The sequence below is a fragment of the Nansenia antarctica genome, assembly GCF_963989245.1.
Source record: "Nansenia antarctica genome assembly, chromosome: 1".
Taxonomy (NCBI): domain Eukaryota; kingdom Metazoa; phylum Chordata; class Actinopteri; order Argentiniformes; family Microstomatidae; genus Nansenia; species Nansenia antarctica.
The window spans coordinates 106,319,863-106,333,430 of record NC_137674.1 but is presented as its reverse complement, the minus strand read 5'-3'; the positions used below and the strand labels follow the sequence as shown (position 1 = coordinate 106,333,430).

The 13,568-nt window shown below is 46.4% G+C and overlaps 1 protein-coding gene across 1 annotated transcript in view; it reads right to left on the bottom strand.

Moving 5' to 3' along the window:
- The window catches only part of frem1b (Fras1 related extracellular matrix 1b), a gene marked incomplete at both ends in the record, with an annotated part of 41,939 nt that extends 39,085 nt beyond the window's left edge, over nt 1–2,854 (bottom strand). The window contains 4 exons of the mRNA XM_080529421.1: nt 705–904; nt 1,314–1,612; nt 2,183–2,277; nt 2,618–2,854. Of these exons, the coding sequence (XP_080385547.1) occupies nt 705–904; nt 1,314–1,612; nt 2,183–2,277; nt 2,618–2,854 (831 nt within the window). The remainder of the gene's footprint in view (nt 1–704; nt 905–1,313; nt 1,613–2,182; nt 2,278–2,617) is intronic.
- Nucleotides 2,855–13,568: the final 10,714 nt, after the last annotated feature.

Here is a 13,568-nt window from a genome sequence, read left to right as displayed (position 1 = left end):
TACACATTTTTTTTAAATTTATTTTTTACTTTTATTTTTATTGAACATATATAGTGAAGACAGGCAGGAAAGTAAGGAGAAGAAGGGAGAGAGGACATGTCAGCAGGGCATGGGCCGGATTCTAACCCATGCCTACATGGCCACAGGGTTAAATACACATTTAACTAGTGTTGTTTATTAATTCTATCAAAGATCTATTTGATCAGCATGGGGAGACCTAAGCTCAATTTGGGGCACAAAGAAGGGGGAAAGGCTGGGGTTGGTACAGAGTGGGTTAAATACTGATTTACAAGGGCAGGTGAGGCAATCTAAGACACGTTGTTGGTAAACAGCTGAGGGATGGGGCTGGAGAAATGTTACCACTCTCAAAGCTCAGATCTATGTTAGGTGGATGTTGAGCAACACACTCTTAGTCAGGTTCACTATGAGGAGGAGTGGGAGGAACCGATATGGGTTACTGTTACGGACAGCATTATTTATACTTAATAATAATAATAATAAATAAAATATATGTATTTATTTTTTATTTGTATAATAATAAGTATATATATATATAATTGTTTATTATTATTATTATTATTATTATATTTTATTTTTTTTAACTGTTATTCACAGTTCAATTATTCACAGATTATTCTCTTGGAAATGAGTCACAATGAAAAACGCTACACAAGTTGAAGTTATTATTAGTAGTATTGGGACACCTCCAGCAGGGCTCTGGAGGTCTGGTCCCGCAGCTCCACCCTGATGGGGATGTAGTCGATCTCGGGGGACGGGGGGGTCAGGTGCTGGTACTTCAGTCCGGAGGTGAGGAACTCCTGGCAGTCGACTTTGAGGAATCGTACTTCCTTGGTGTCATGGCGGCAAGGCTTGTTCCCTGGGCAGGGGACCCCAGTTTGTCTTCCTGGGGGGAGAATGAGATGTTGTAATATAATGTCAATGGGGCAAATGGGGAAAAAAGGGTTGAAATGGCATTTCAAATCAATGCTAACTGCTAACATGACATCTAACATGACGTCCAAAAGAGGGATCATGGAGAGGAATGGTGCATCATTCACTCAGGGGGAAGTCTTTTTCTACTATAAATGTACTCATGTAGTATGATGTAGTTAACAGTAATGTGTTAAGTATTATCAATTTGTAGTTAGGCCAGACACATTTTTGCGCAAATGCGCAAATAATTGGATTGCTGAGCCCATTTCCCCCCAACGTGTCTTGAATACAAAACACACAGCTCCAAAACCAGTCCCATCTCTCTCAGATTAGGGCTGTCTTTCACGCTCCTAGAAACATAACCTATTCCTGTACCGTACCCTTCCTTTGCGCGAGGTCTTGCGGTGCTTCAGACGCCCCTAGGGAGGGGGTGGGCTGCTCCTCCGTCACCAGCTGGCCCAGGGCGGGGGCGCTGGTCTCCAGGGTGAGCAGCCTGACGGTGCAGGCCACGCCGGGCCGGCTGAGGATCCTCAGGACGGAGGCGTCGATCACGTTGGACAGGCCGTAGAAGTGGACCACCACCAGAGGGGTGCTGCCCAGCTCCACCAGGCTGTCCCGGGCCTCCGTCACCTCCACCCTCAGCACCACCGTCTCCATGTGGGTGTCTGAGTTGCTGAACCTTGAGGAGGAGGAGGAGGAGGAGGAGGAGGAGGAGGAGGAGGAGGAGGAGGAGGAGGAGGAGGAGGAGGAGGAGGAGGAGAAGGAGGAGGAGGAGAAGGAGGAGGAGGAGGAGGAGGAGGAGGAGGAGGAGGAGGAAGGAGGAGGAGGAGGAGGAGGAGGAGAAGGAAACTCAGTTCAGACAGCTTTTATTTTTTCAACAATCCAAAGGTTGTTTGGATTTAAACTCGAACAATTACGATGAAAGTAAAGTAGACAACGTTATCCGGTTTTATTTGGTGGTATTTGTGTCGGTATTGGTTTCACCATTCAAGATTTACAACAGTATTTATGTTTTTTTTATTTATGTTTTTTTGAGTACCCAAAAGTAATGGGACAGATGGATCGAATGTCCAAATTAAGCACTTTAATTTAGTATTTATTGGTCAACAATCCTCTGCATGCAATAACTGCCTGACGACAAAAAAGTGACACGTTTTTAAATTAATCTTATCAATTCTATTTTTACGACTCTGAATTGTATGAAAAAGCATTACGAATAAAGTTGACTTTGAATTGAGTGTTGCCTCACCTGTAGACTCTCAGCATGACTGTGTCCTCATCCAGTAGAGGACTGCCATTGTGGACGTACTTCACCTCATCGTTTAGGAAGTTGCAGTCAAACACCTGCAACACAATGATTCGGAATCAGTACACTGTTACAGTCCACATCATAGACACACAGTGGGCACATAGACACACAGTCCACAACATAGACACACAGAAAATACAACCATAAAGTGCACTGGTGCAGTACACCTACATTATCTTCATATGTTGTAGTTCATACACCCTGTTTTAGTAGCTAGAGTTTGTGTAATCATACACTGTAGTAAGAGTGTAGATGTGCTGAAGACCAAGATGAGAAACAACAGGGCAGAAAGGTTCAGCTTAACAGTTCAAAGCGGTATAATAAATAAAAAAGATGGTGACACAAAGAAGCGACACAAAATGTATCTAGTCTCACCTGAGGAGTGAGTTTCCCCACTCTCTGAGTCACAGGTTCGTTAAGAACAACCTCCACCTTGCAGGAGTCTGCTGTCTGGTCCACGTCGAACTGCAGGTCCTTGTCAGTCACATACACAGATCTGCCCCGGGCCACCTGCACACCTGAGTTCACCCGCACCAGACTCTCAACACAGGCATATGGTAGGACAGCCATCACAGAGACCAACATCCAGGAGTGGACCCCTGCGACAACCATTTTGGCTCAATGACGTGTTCTCTGTTGCCGGTGGTGTATTGCTGCTGGTATTTCAGATGTGATCCTGTGGTCTTGGAGGAGGATTGATTGAAGAAAGGTCACACATGAGGCACAAAATGGCACCGGTTTCTTTACTCTTTAGATGTTCCCCAGATATCTCAGCAAGTCTGCCTCAGCAATTGCCCACTTCCTTGTCATCTCCCCCCCCCCACGGTTAATCACCAGAACCTAGAGGAAAGAAGAGACCTTTGTTTAGTTTGATAAAGTCACAGATGCCAACAAAAACAGCTCAAGTCCTCCAATACAAAATCAGTCTAATCTCAGGAATCTCTCGTTCAAGGCTGATCCAAAAAAGGAACCACAGCATTATGGCAAACAGTCTTCAGTGGACATGCGCCGGAAAACGTTTTCACCCTCCATTGCACTTCAAAAACAAGCCCATTGCAGGAAACAAGGGGTTAATCTGCGTGACCCCCAGTGAGGTGCTGGAAACAGGGGAGTCAGGGGGGAAAGATCAAAGGGTGGCGCGAACTGGAGCGGGCATGTCACTTCCTATTGGACCAGAGGTGTGCTACTTCGTTAGTTTAGTGAGGCTACAGCCCTTCAGCTGTCAACTATTCATGTTTTTAAAAAAGTTCCTTTTGTCAGGCTACAGACTTTGGCCAAGATGGATCATACACTTCTATACTGTTCTGAGTTAATTGATGTACTGTATTCGAGAAAGTTTATCATGTGCCATCATGTGCCAGCATGCTAGACTTATCGTCGCTTTACTCCATCCCACCCATAGGACCGATACAGTATATCCAACTGCCAGCACAACAAGGTAAAAATGCTAAGATGGAATTGGTCTGTTGTATGTACTGCACCAGCTGTTGCTATTGTTCGCAATGCATCACTGGGGGTAAATGGAAAACACATTTGTTTTGTGAGACTAAAAGCTAACAATGTAGCATGGCAACAGATTTAGCTCAGTCGCTAAGTGGATCTGTATTCAGTACGAAGTTATCCTCTTGGGCTGCATGACTAATGAAGAAACAATTGGAACTCACTTAAAATGTGACTAACATACGGTTGGAAAAAAGTAAACTCTATTCCTCTTGAACTGAAAACAACAAACTGCATTAACAGACAAGTTTATGTGTGAAACAGACAGACATCCTTATTAAGGAAAGGTGGTGCGATCCGTGGTCGTTGTGCAACAGGTACCGACACGACACCACGCGAGTTTGACTTGCTAAAGAGAATCTGAAACACTTCAGAGAGAGAGTTTCCAGTAAACTCCCACCACTGTAATTAAACTAAAGCCTTTAAAACGTGTGTGTGTGTGTGTGTGTGTGTGTGTGTGTGTGTGTGTGAGACAGTTTGTTTGTGTGTGTGTGTGTGTGTGTGTGTGTGTGTGTGTGAGAGACAGAGATATGTGAGATATGATATGAGAAAGACAGGCGTATGTGTGAGGGCGTAAAGAGTGTGTTATAGACGGGAAGAGAAGGAAAAAAAGGAAAAATTCCTATACTGTGTCTTTCCACCTGGACCAGGTGGTAAGACTCATATCAGAGTGTGACATAGTGCTAAACAGCGCGTGAGTTTATTCGAGGAGGTGTATTGGAGGCGGTGTCGGAGGCGTTGGCACATACCTGCAGTTGGAGCTGTCTTAATGGTCTCCTCTCCTCACCATCTGCACACATTCAGAGAGGAAGAAATCCTGTCAAATACACACACACACACACACACACACACACACACACACACACGCACGCGCACACACGCATACATACACACACCTCTTCTGAAACCACACCGTCACTCTGGAAAGTCTGGCATCCCAACACAGAAAGGACCATAGCGAAACAAAACACAGGAGAGGAAAGAAGGAAAAAAAATGAAAACAGTGAGATAGTGAGAACAAAGGCAAGTCTGCTGCTACAGTTTGTCTCCCTGCCAGACCATTGGGAAGTTGAGTCTGAGAGAACGTGAGAGAGAGAAAGAGGGATAAAGAGAGAGAGTAAGAGGGGGCGAGAGAGAGAGAGAAAGGGGGGGGAAGGGAAGAGGGAGAGGGAAAACAGCTTAACCTCAAAACAGGAAATGTGCGGAGCAGCTCCAAGAGTTTTACTTTTCTATCGCTGTCCTGCACTCCCCGCAAGCCCAGATGTTCTTATTCCCAAACGAGGGCAAGCCTCCAACCCCACTCAACAGAGCGAGAGAGAGAGAGAGAGAGAGAGAGAGAGAGAGAGAGAGGATGGAAAAAGAGGCCTTGGTTTGGTTTGAAAGAGCCAGTTATTCTGAAAGAGAGACGAGAGAGAGAGGCTTTAAAGTGAGTAAATACGGTTTCGAAAAGTTTTCTTGTAGCGCAAACCTGTTTGCTGTGACGCTGTCGCTTTGATCTTTTAATTTAAGGCGTCACGTTCACAGGCGTCCTGTAGGAAACACGTGCTGCACAGAGAAGGAAAAGAGAGAACTACTAACACAACAAAGGGATCTCAGGAACCACACACACACACACACACGCACACACACACTCACAGACGCAAGCACACGCATGTGCACACACACACACGCTGACTCACACTCACACACACACAGGCTGACCTGTTGGACAAAGGCATACCTCTCCCCCACTGGGCTGCATTGCTTGGTGAAGTGAGGGAGGGAGGCAGAGCTGCCTTCTTCACCCCACCCGACCTACCACACACACACACACACACACACACACACACACACACACACACACACACACACACACACACACACACACACACACACACACACACACACACACACACACACACACACACACACACACACACACACACACACACACACACTCCTCCTCAACCCTCCTAGCTGGGGGAGGGGGGTAGAACAACACCAGCAGCAACCCCTGGCCTCATAACCCCTCCATCCTCCTCAGGAGCTCAGCAGATGGATTCTACAGGTGTGCATGAGGCACTCTGGGAGGAAAACCAGTAGGAAACATTTGAAGTACAAAAGGTCTGAAATAACAAGAACAGCTCCAAAATAACACATGTCATAGCCGCCCCCCCCCCCCCCCCCCCCCTTCCCAATTAATTAATTTTTGTTCTTTTCTGAGTGGGGCAGTCCCACTCATATTCCTAATTTCCATTGGACAGATACAGTGAAGACAGACAGGAAAGCAAAGAGAAGAAGGGAGAGAGGGCATGCCAGCAGGGTATGGACCGGATTCGAACCCATGCCGACATGGGCATAATGTGTGCACTGTAGACCGCGGTGCTAGACCACTGGACCACCCCAGGCCACCCATTTTATTATTTGTACTGTTTTATTATTGTTTCTGTTTATATTTGATCTAGTATCCTTGTTGCATTGTATTGTTGATGATGGTGGATGGTAGAGCTGCTCTGCCTCAGGCATTTGGTTGCATTGTCTACTGGTATTCAATGGAAAGACAAATAAACTTCCCTGCCCCCTCTTCCCTCTCCCTCTCCAGCTCCTCTGCCTCTATTCACACTTACCCTCCATTTCTCTCGTTCTTCAGCCCCACCACAGTGTTCTGAATGACTAGACCGGTAGCCTGGACATCCCACATCATGAAGACCATGTAAAGACTGGTGCTAGCAGTCCCTTGTGAAGACATCGTTGGACCTCCTGCAGTTTGCCTAGCAGGCAGACATTGGTGTGGATGATGCAATCATCTACCTGCTACACAGAGCTCACTCCCGTTTGGTTAAAGCTGGCAACACGCTGAGAGTAATGTTCTTTGACTTCTCCAGTGCATTTAACACCATACAGTCCTTACTACTTGCAGATAAGCTGATGCAGGTGGACTCCCCCATTGTTTCCTGGATTACTAACTACCTGACCAATAGGCCATTTGTACGTTTGTACGTTTGTGATGTAAGTCGGACTCGGTGGTGAGCAACGCTGGTGCTCCCCAGGGGACGGTTCTGGCTCCTTTCCTCTTCACTCTCTATAACACACACACTTGCCATCTGCAGAAGTTCTTGGACGACTCTGCTATTGTGGGATGTGTCAGTGGAGGCCAGGACACTGAGTACAGAGGACTGGTGGACAGTTTTGTTGAGTGGTGTGAGCGGAACCACCTGCTACTCAATATCAGCAAGACAAAGGAGATGGTGCTTTAGGAGGACTAGGGTCCCCATGTCTCCTGTTTCCATCCAGGAAGAGGACGTGGAGATGGTCCAGAGATACAAGTCTCTGAGGGTGTATCTGGACATACAGATGTCCTGTACAAGAGGGGCCAGAGCCGGCTTGATTTCCTGGGGAAGCTCAGGTCCTTTGGTGTGTGCAGGACTCTGGTGAACATGTTCTACCAGTCAGTGGTGGCCAGCGCAGTGCTGTATACACCTCCGCTACATAGATTGCATTCAGAATCAGAATTAAGTTTATTCTTACATCCCATTATACAAGTATAAGAGAGTAACATTTGTAGGCTTTGCTTCCTCGACATTACAGCAATAAGAGGAAATGGCAATAGTTATAAAAAAACGAAAAAAACAATAAGAAAAGAGACAATATAGTAGCATAATAGAAATAATAACTAATAGAAATAGCATTTCTGTTCGGCTTTCAGACAGGGGGGAAATTAAAAGTATATTTTGATCGTCTCAGGGGTACATTGTTGCAGTTCGCTGTCTGTTGGTCAGTCTGAATGATGCTGTAAGCCGGGATGCCTCTTCAGATTAAAAGTATAATAAGGTATTTACTAGATCCGCTTAGAAAGACTGAACAGGGTCTGGACAGGTTATCTACAGTACACAGACGTACCCCATCCTAGGGGGGGAGAGAGACTTGGCCAGGTGGTATAACGACTTGAAGGATCCCATCCTTCCTGACAATATCCACTCAGGAAGTCCTCTAATGGTATAGTCATCCTGGAATCAGAGAGAACCCGACATCACAGTTGTAATACAGACGACGGTTTCTTTCCTTTCCTTCCTTCCCATTTCCTCTCCCTCGCCTGGTGTGGTTCTCTAGGTATCAGTGCTGTCCAGCTGTTGTCTGTCCAGCTCTGGGTTGTGATTGAACACAGGGGGGGAGACTAGAACAGGGATACTGTCCAACAGGATTTTGTCTTAATCCACATTATGCTCTGGTCACTAGACTCAAAGAATAGCCAACATGGCGTTTTTTCAACATTCAGTAAAAAGCTAAAAGGCCCCCCTACCTCCTACTTCTAACGACCTTGAGTAACTCCAGGGCGACTCAATCAATTTTCTCCATCAACATGTACATTATTTACTGTGACTGGCTTCTCTTATACGGCAGCAACGGAGCAGAGAAAAAGGTTTTCTGTGAATAGGTTCATCCACTGAATAAACACATTAATTACTCGTAGTAACTATGGAAATATTTGAAAGCCTTCATGCATATACCAGATACCTCCCCTGTAAGCTTGAGTACGATAACACATGGTGTAAAGAAAACAGAGACCGGCTGACCCGGCCTACTTTTGAAAGCTTTACGTTCACTGATGACAACTCCATTTGTGGACTGGTAGTGGAGCGGTTCAGAAACTTTGGTATTCGGTAGTTCTTAAAACCATTGGAGTCTGTAAATCATACTGATGGCACACACACACACACACACACACACACACACACACACACACACACACACACACACAGGATGAGCAGCACAGCAAGTGCTCAGTGATTAGTTGAGCAGACCGAGGGCTGCACGCAGGCTGAGCTGATGGCACAGACATGTCACTCTTAATTAAGCCACCGCTGCGTCCAATCAGCGATGTGTTGAGGCGTGTTTAACGCGGGGGCTGACACAAAACACCGCCACTTGTTTTCTGCCTTGATCACACTGCTGTCTCAAATTAGCCTCTCTAGTCCACTCGGAATAAGAGTCTTAGATTGGTCTTAGATCTCCAAGGTGTTTTAGATGGTTCCAGAATAGCATTGATCTCAACTGCTCTCTTATGTTACTCTGTGTTAGCATAAGTAGTGTATCGCCCCAAAACAATTCTATCGTACACAGTACTCAAGTTGTAAAAGAAAATCAGGGGGGGGGGGTGGATTTTATCATATGGGGACATTTTTTGCATTCCCACAGCATCAGTGACTTCAGTGTCAGTGACTTGGTAAAAATGTCATTGCATGTGTGCGTGCCCCCTCGCCCACAGTATTTTACTCAATATGCGCAAAACTAAATGTTGAAATAGCAGTAATACCACGTTCAATAAAATAACATAAGGGATGGAAAGGGAGGAAGGCAGTTTTAGAAGGGGGATGATTTTGACCGTTTTTATTTCAGGGGGAATGCCATCACCCCTCATCCCCCCTCAACTCGAGTGCTGATCGTACCCCTTCGTACTTCCTTGTTCTTCCTCCATTTTGATGTTCATTTTTCCACAAAAAGAGTCCATTGTAGAGTCTTAGGGTCAATGGAAGGAAGTTCTATCAAAGTTGAAGTTTGTTAGTTGTTATCCCTGTGGTGGATATTTGACTTTGTTGCTTGGTGGAGACAGTGCCAGAAACTGTGCTGTGATTTAGATTTAATTCGAATCAAGTGTCCACTGACTGTTGATGAATTCTGACTGGTACCCTTTCCTTTGTGACTTTGGAGCATGGCACAACATTGGCGTGATGCCCACCTGGGCCCTAGGGGACCCTGTCATGGTCGTGCCATGACTTCTCCCTACTTGAAATTAATTTCACTTACCAATGACCCATGATTAAATTCTGGAACACTCTCCACCGCCCCGAAAAGAAATAGATTGTTTTCGATTGAGTTTGTTTATCAGGCACAAAGTTGGTGAACAATTTGTGGATGCTCTACAAATGCTAACAGATTCATAGTTTTGCCTGAGTGTAGAAACCGACCAAGCTGTAGATATGCGCTGAGAAAAAAAAGACTTTTTTCTCTGTTGGCAAGAGATCCATTCTAACAGTTCCATTGGCTAGGAAGTCGAATATATATAAGCCTCACTTTGAATAAAATACTCATGAGTCTCCTAATTAACAAGTGAGAAACTGACACCATCGAGTGAAAGAGTGAAGACATTGGTTTTGCAAAAGCGCTTTCGCAGCTATTAATACAGTGATAAATTAAAGTTGAAATTGGGCTTGAATGCTCAACAGAGAATCTCCACAAATGGTGCTGTTGGCATGAGATGTTAGCCGTGGAGCGTGATGGCAGTGATGGGGCGTGATGGCACAGGACCATGGTACAGGAAGAACCTTAGCTATATATACGCAGGCGTCGCGTTTCCTTCCCCGCCTCTCTCCGACTAGAGTGTGGTGACAAAGTGTGGTTATGCAAATAAAAAATGCCTTTATTGTCGACATCCAGGCTATTAGCATTGACTTGTGACAATGGTGAATATTTATGATATTCATGAATACGTGAAAGTTTTCAGAGACTTCAGAGAGTTCTGGAGCAAGACGTAGCCAAGTCAAACACTCAAGAGACAAGTAATAAACAAATATAAATGTTACGGTACATGTGGGAATACGGTACATGTGGGAAAACTAGGATTAGGGTTAGGTGCTACGTCCACTTGGTACATGCTGGCATGTCTAACCCTACCCCTAACCCTAATCCTAACCCTAACCCTACCCCTAACCTTAACCGTAGCACCCTAGCACCTAACCCTAGTTTTCCCACATGTACCGTTTTCCCACATGTACCGTAACATAATACTATAATTGGTGTATCCCATTATGAGAGTGCATTGGGCTTGCATTCTTTACACTCCTGTTTAATCTACAGTACAGGGGTCAGTGTCCCGGAAGTTTCGTAGCTTAATTTCTTAATTAAGTCATCCTTAATTTTCTCCCAACAACCTAGCCACACCACAAGTGGTGAGAGTGCATATACTCAGCGAACACTTTATTAGGAATTTTTCAACTTTATTTATTAGGCCTGTTCTGCTGTTGTAGCTCATCCGCCTCAAGGTTCGACGCTTTGTGCATTCTGAGATGCTTTTCTGCCACAGTTGTGCAGAGTGGGTATTTGAGTTACTGTAGCCTGTCTGTCAGCTGGAACCAGTCTGGCCCTTCTCCCTTGACCTCTCTCATCAACAAGGTGTTTTCGTCCGCAGAACTGCCGCTCACTGGATGTTTTTTCTTTATTGTACCATTCTCTGCTTAAACTCAGACCTGACTAAACTGTTGTGCGTGAAAATCCCAGGAGATAAGCAGTTTTAGAAAGACCAGCCTGTCTGGCACCAACAATCACGCCATGGGCAAAATCACTGAGATCACATTTTTCCCTCCCATGCAGATGGTTGATGTGAACATTACCTGAAGCTGCTGGCCGGTATCTGCAGGATTTTATGCATTGAGCTGCTGCCACGTGATTGGCTGATTAGATAATCGCATGAATGAGAAGGTGTTCAGGTGTTCCTAATAAAGTGTACGTGACTCTATGTTTGCAGACTAATGTCTGCGTGTGGACGACCAAAACTTTTGCTTGAGCACAAACTTTGTTAAATGAACTTTGATCTATGAACTGATCTATGAGGACTGGGTGTGAATTGTCAAAAGAGATCCTACTACATCCTACCTAGCTACAAAGCTTTCGGGGAACTCACCTCAGAACTGTTGTGTTCCTCTTTTAGGTTCCCCAGTGCTTGGCCAGTGGCTATGTAGCAAGCTGGTAGAGAGGCCAGTGGCTGGGTCACCAGTGGTGGCTAATAGCTAACGGTGGCTTTCACACAGTGAGAACTTGCACATGCAATAAGGCGGGTGCTGACATGTGATTCCTCTCCCAGTCATGAGTAGATGGAGGGAGGGAGGGAGGGAGGGAGGGAGGGAGGGGGAGGAGAAATGGATCTGAGTGACAGGGCAGATGCTGCTAAATTCAGCAGTCTGGTCCCAGGTATCAGGTAAGAGGGTGGAAGGGGAGATGAAGGGGTGTGTGTGTGTCTGTCTGTGTGTGTGTGTGTGTGTGTGCATGTGTGTGTGTGTGGGGGGGGGGGGGAGAGGAGGACGGTGACCTTCACTAGCGGCGGTGGCGGCGGGATGGTGCAGAAGGAGGGAAGTGTGATCCTCCCATCATGCAAATGAGGCAGGCTTTGACGCAAAGCTCACCGGACTGGTCACCAATGTTCACGAATCGTGAAAAGGGCAAAGCACCCTGGGAGAAATACCACCAACACATTAGCAGAGAGGTGGAGAGGAAGAGGGGCAATGGTGGGGAGGGAGAGAGAGATGAGTGAGAGCAGGAAGGAGGGAGGGAGGGAGGGAGGGGTGGTGGTGGAGGGAGCGGTGATTAGAAGGAGGCGGAGGGGGCGGCTCCCGGGCTCTTATTAAAACGGACCGGCTACTCCCCAAGCATAATACATTATCATACTTCCACATAATTTGTTGGTTTTTCCACATGAAATGAGAAAGCGGGTCGACGGTGCATTCACAGCCGCGGGGAGGCTGGCCTATCCTCTCTTCCTCAGCGACGACCTCTAACCTCTCTCTCACATGATCGTTTCCCTCCATTTCGCCCCATGAATCACCTACCTACATTCCCCTCAGATACAGTGCTGCACCCAATGACAACGATATCCTAAGATATGGTCTCAGTGCGCTGTAGGAGATGAGAGGGGTCCCAGCCATGAATTATGAATAGTGTATGGGGGGGGGGGGGAGTGGTACTAAGTGGTATGGTAAGGAGAGAGGGTCTGGGGAAGGGAGACATGAGTGGATTACTGGTGGCACTGTGGTTTTCTGTCAGGGGGTCTCAGAGGAGCCTGCACTGGGCTCCTGCATTGGTATCACACGCACACACACACACACACACACACACACACACACACGCCTTGGGCACATCTCCAGGCCAAACATGATAGCAACAGATTTGACAAGAACTGCAATTATATCCTTTATTGCTGCAAGGTAGGGTACTATGATAAGTGTGCTGCTACCAACAGTTGAACAAAGTACTTTAAATCTGTTGGTGATGACATGAGTAGGGTTAGGGTTAGGGTTCACATTCATTGAGTTACACAGTTCCTTATGTGTGGGTTATAATGGTACAGTATTGTAGCTCTGCTCATAAGACGCTATGGGCCTGTTAACACAAGCTTCCTCAAAGTAATGTACCCTCTAGCATGATATAGCACGATAGAGCCAAACACTACTACTCATTACTCTGCAACAACCACCGCATACCTCAATACAGTATTTCAAAGCTTTACAGTATTTCTAAGCGTCTGCACGCTAATCTCACACCTGAAATATGCTCAGTCAGTCACTACACTATCTAGTATCAGCAACCACTGCTTCTCAATAACACAATAACACACTTTACCCTCCCAAAGACCTCGTGACAAGATGACATCTCCGACTCCTTGCTCTCCGGTTGACCCCCGGGGCATCCTCATCCTGACAGAGTGCCACGTGTCTCTAGGGGTGGCGTGCGCCGCATCAGGGGCCTCTGAGCTGGGCGTTTGGCCTCGTGTGACAGGACCGTGCCAGGCAAGGAGAGGAAGGACTGACCGGCGGCTAAGGCTAGGCTAGGTTAGCGTGTCTCGTCCGGAGCTCAGTCATGCAGATAGTTCAGCTGCGGTAGCTTCACATTAGGAGCACGGGCCGGAGTACACTTGGCCACGGTCCTAGGTACATGCATCAACAAGGACTGTCCAAAGGCGGGTGGGGGGGGGATACGTTTCTATCTTTGGTGCTCTGACTGATGCAGAGTTGGATGGTAAATGGACTGCACTTATATAGAGTTTTATTCCAAAGCGCTTTACAGTGGTCTCTCATTC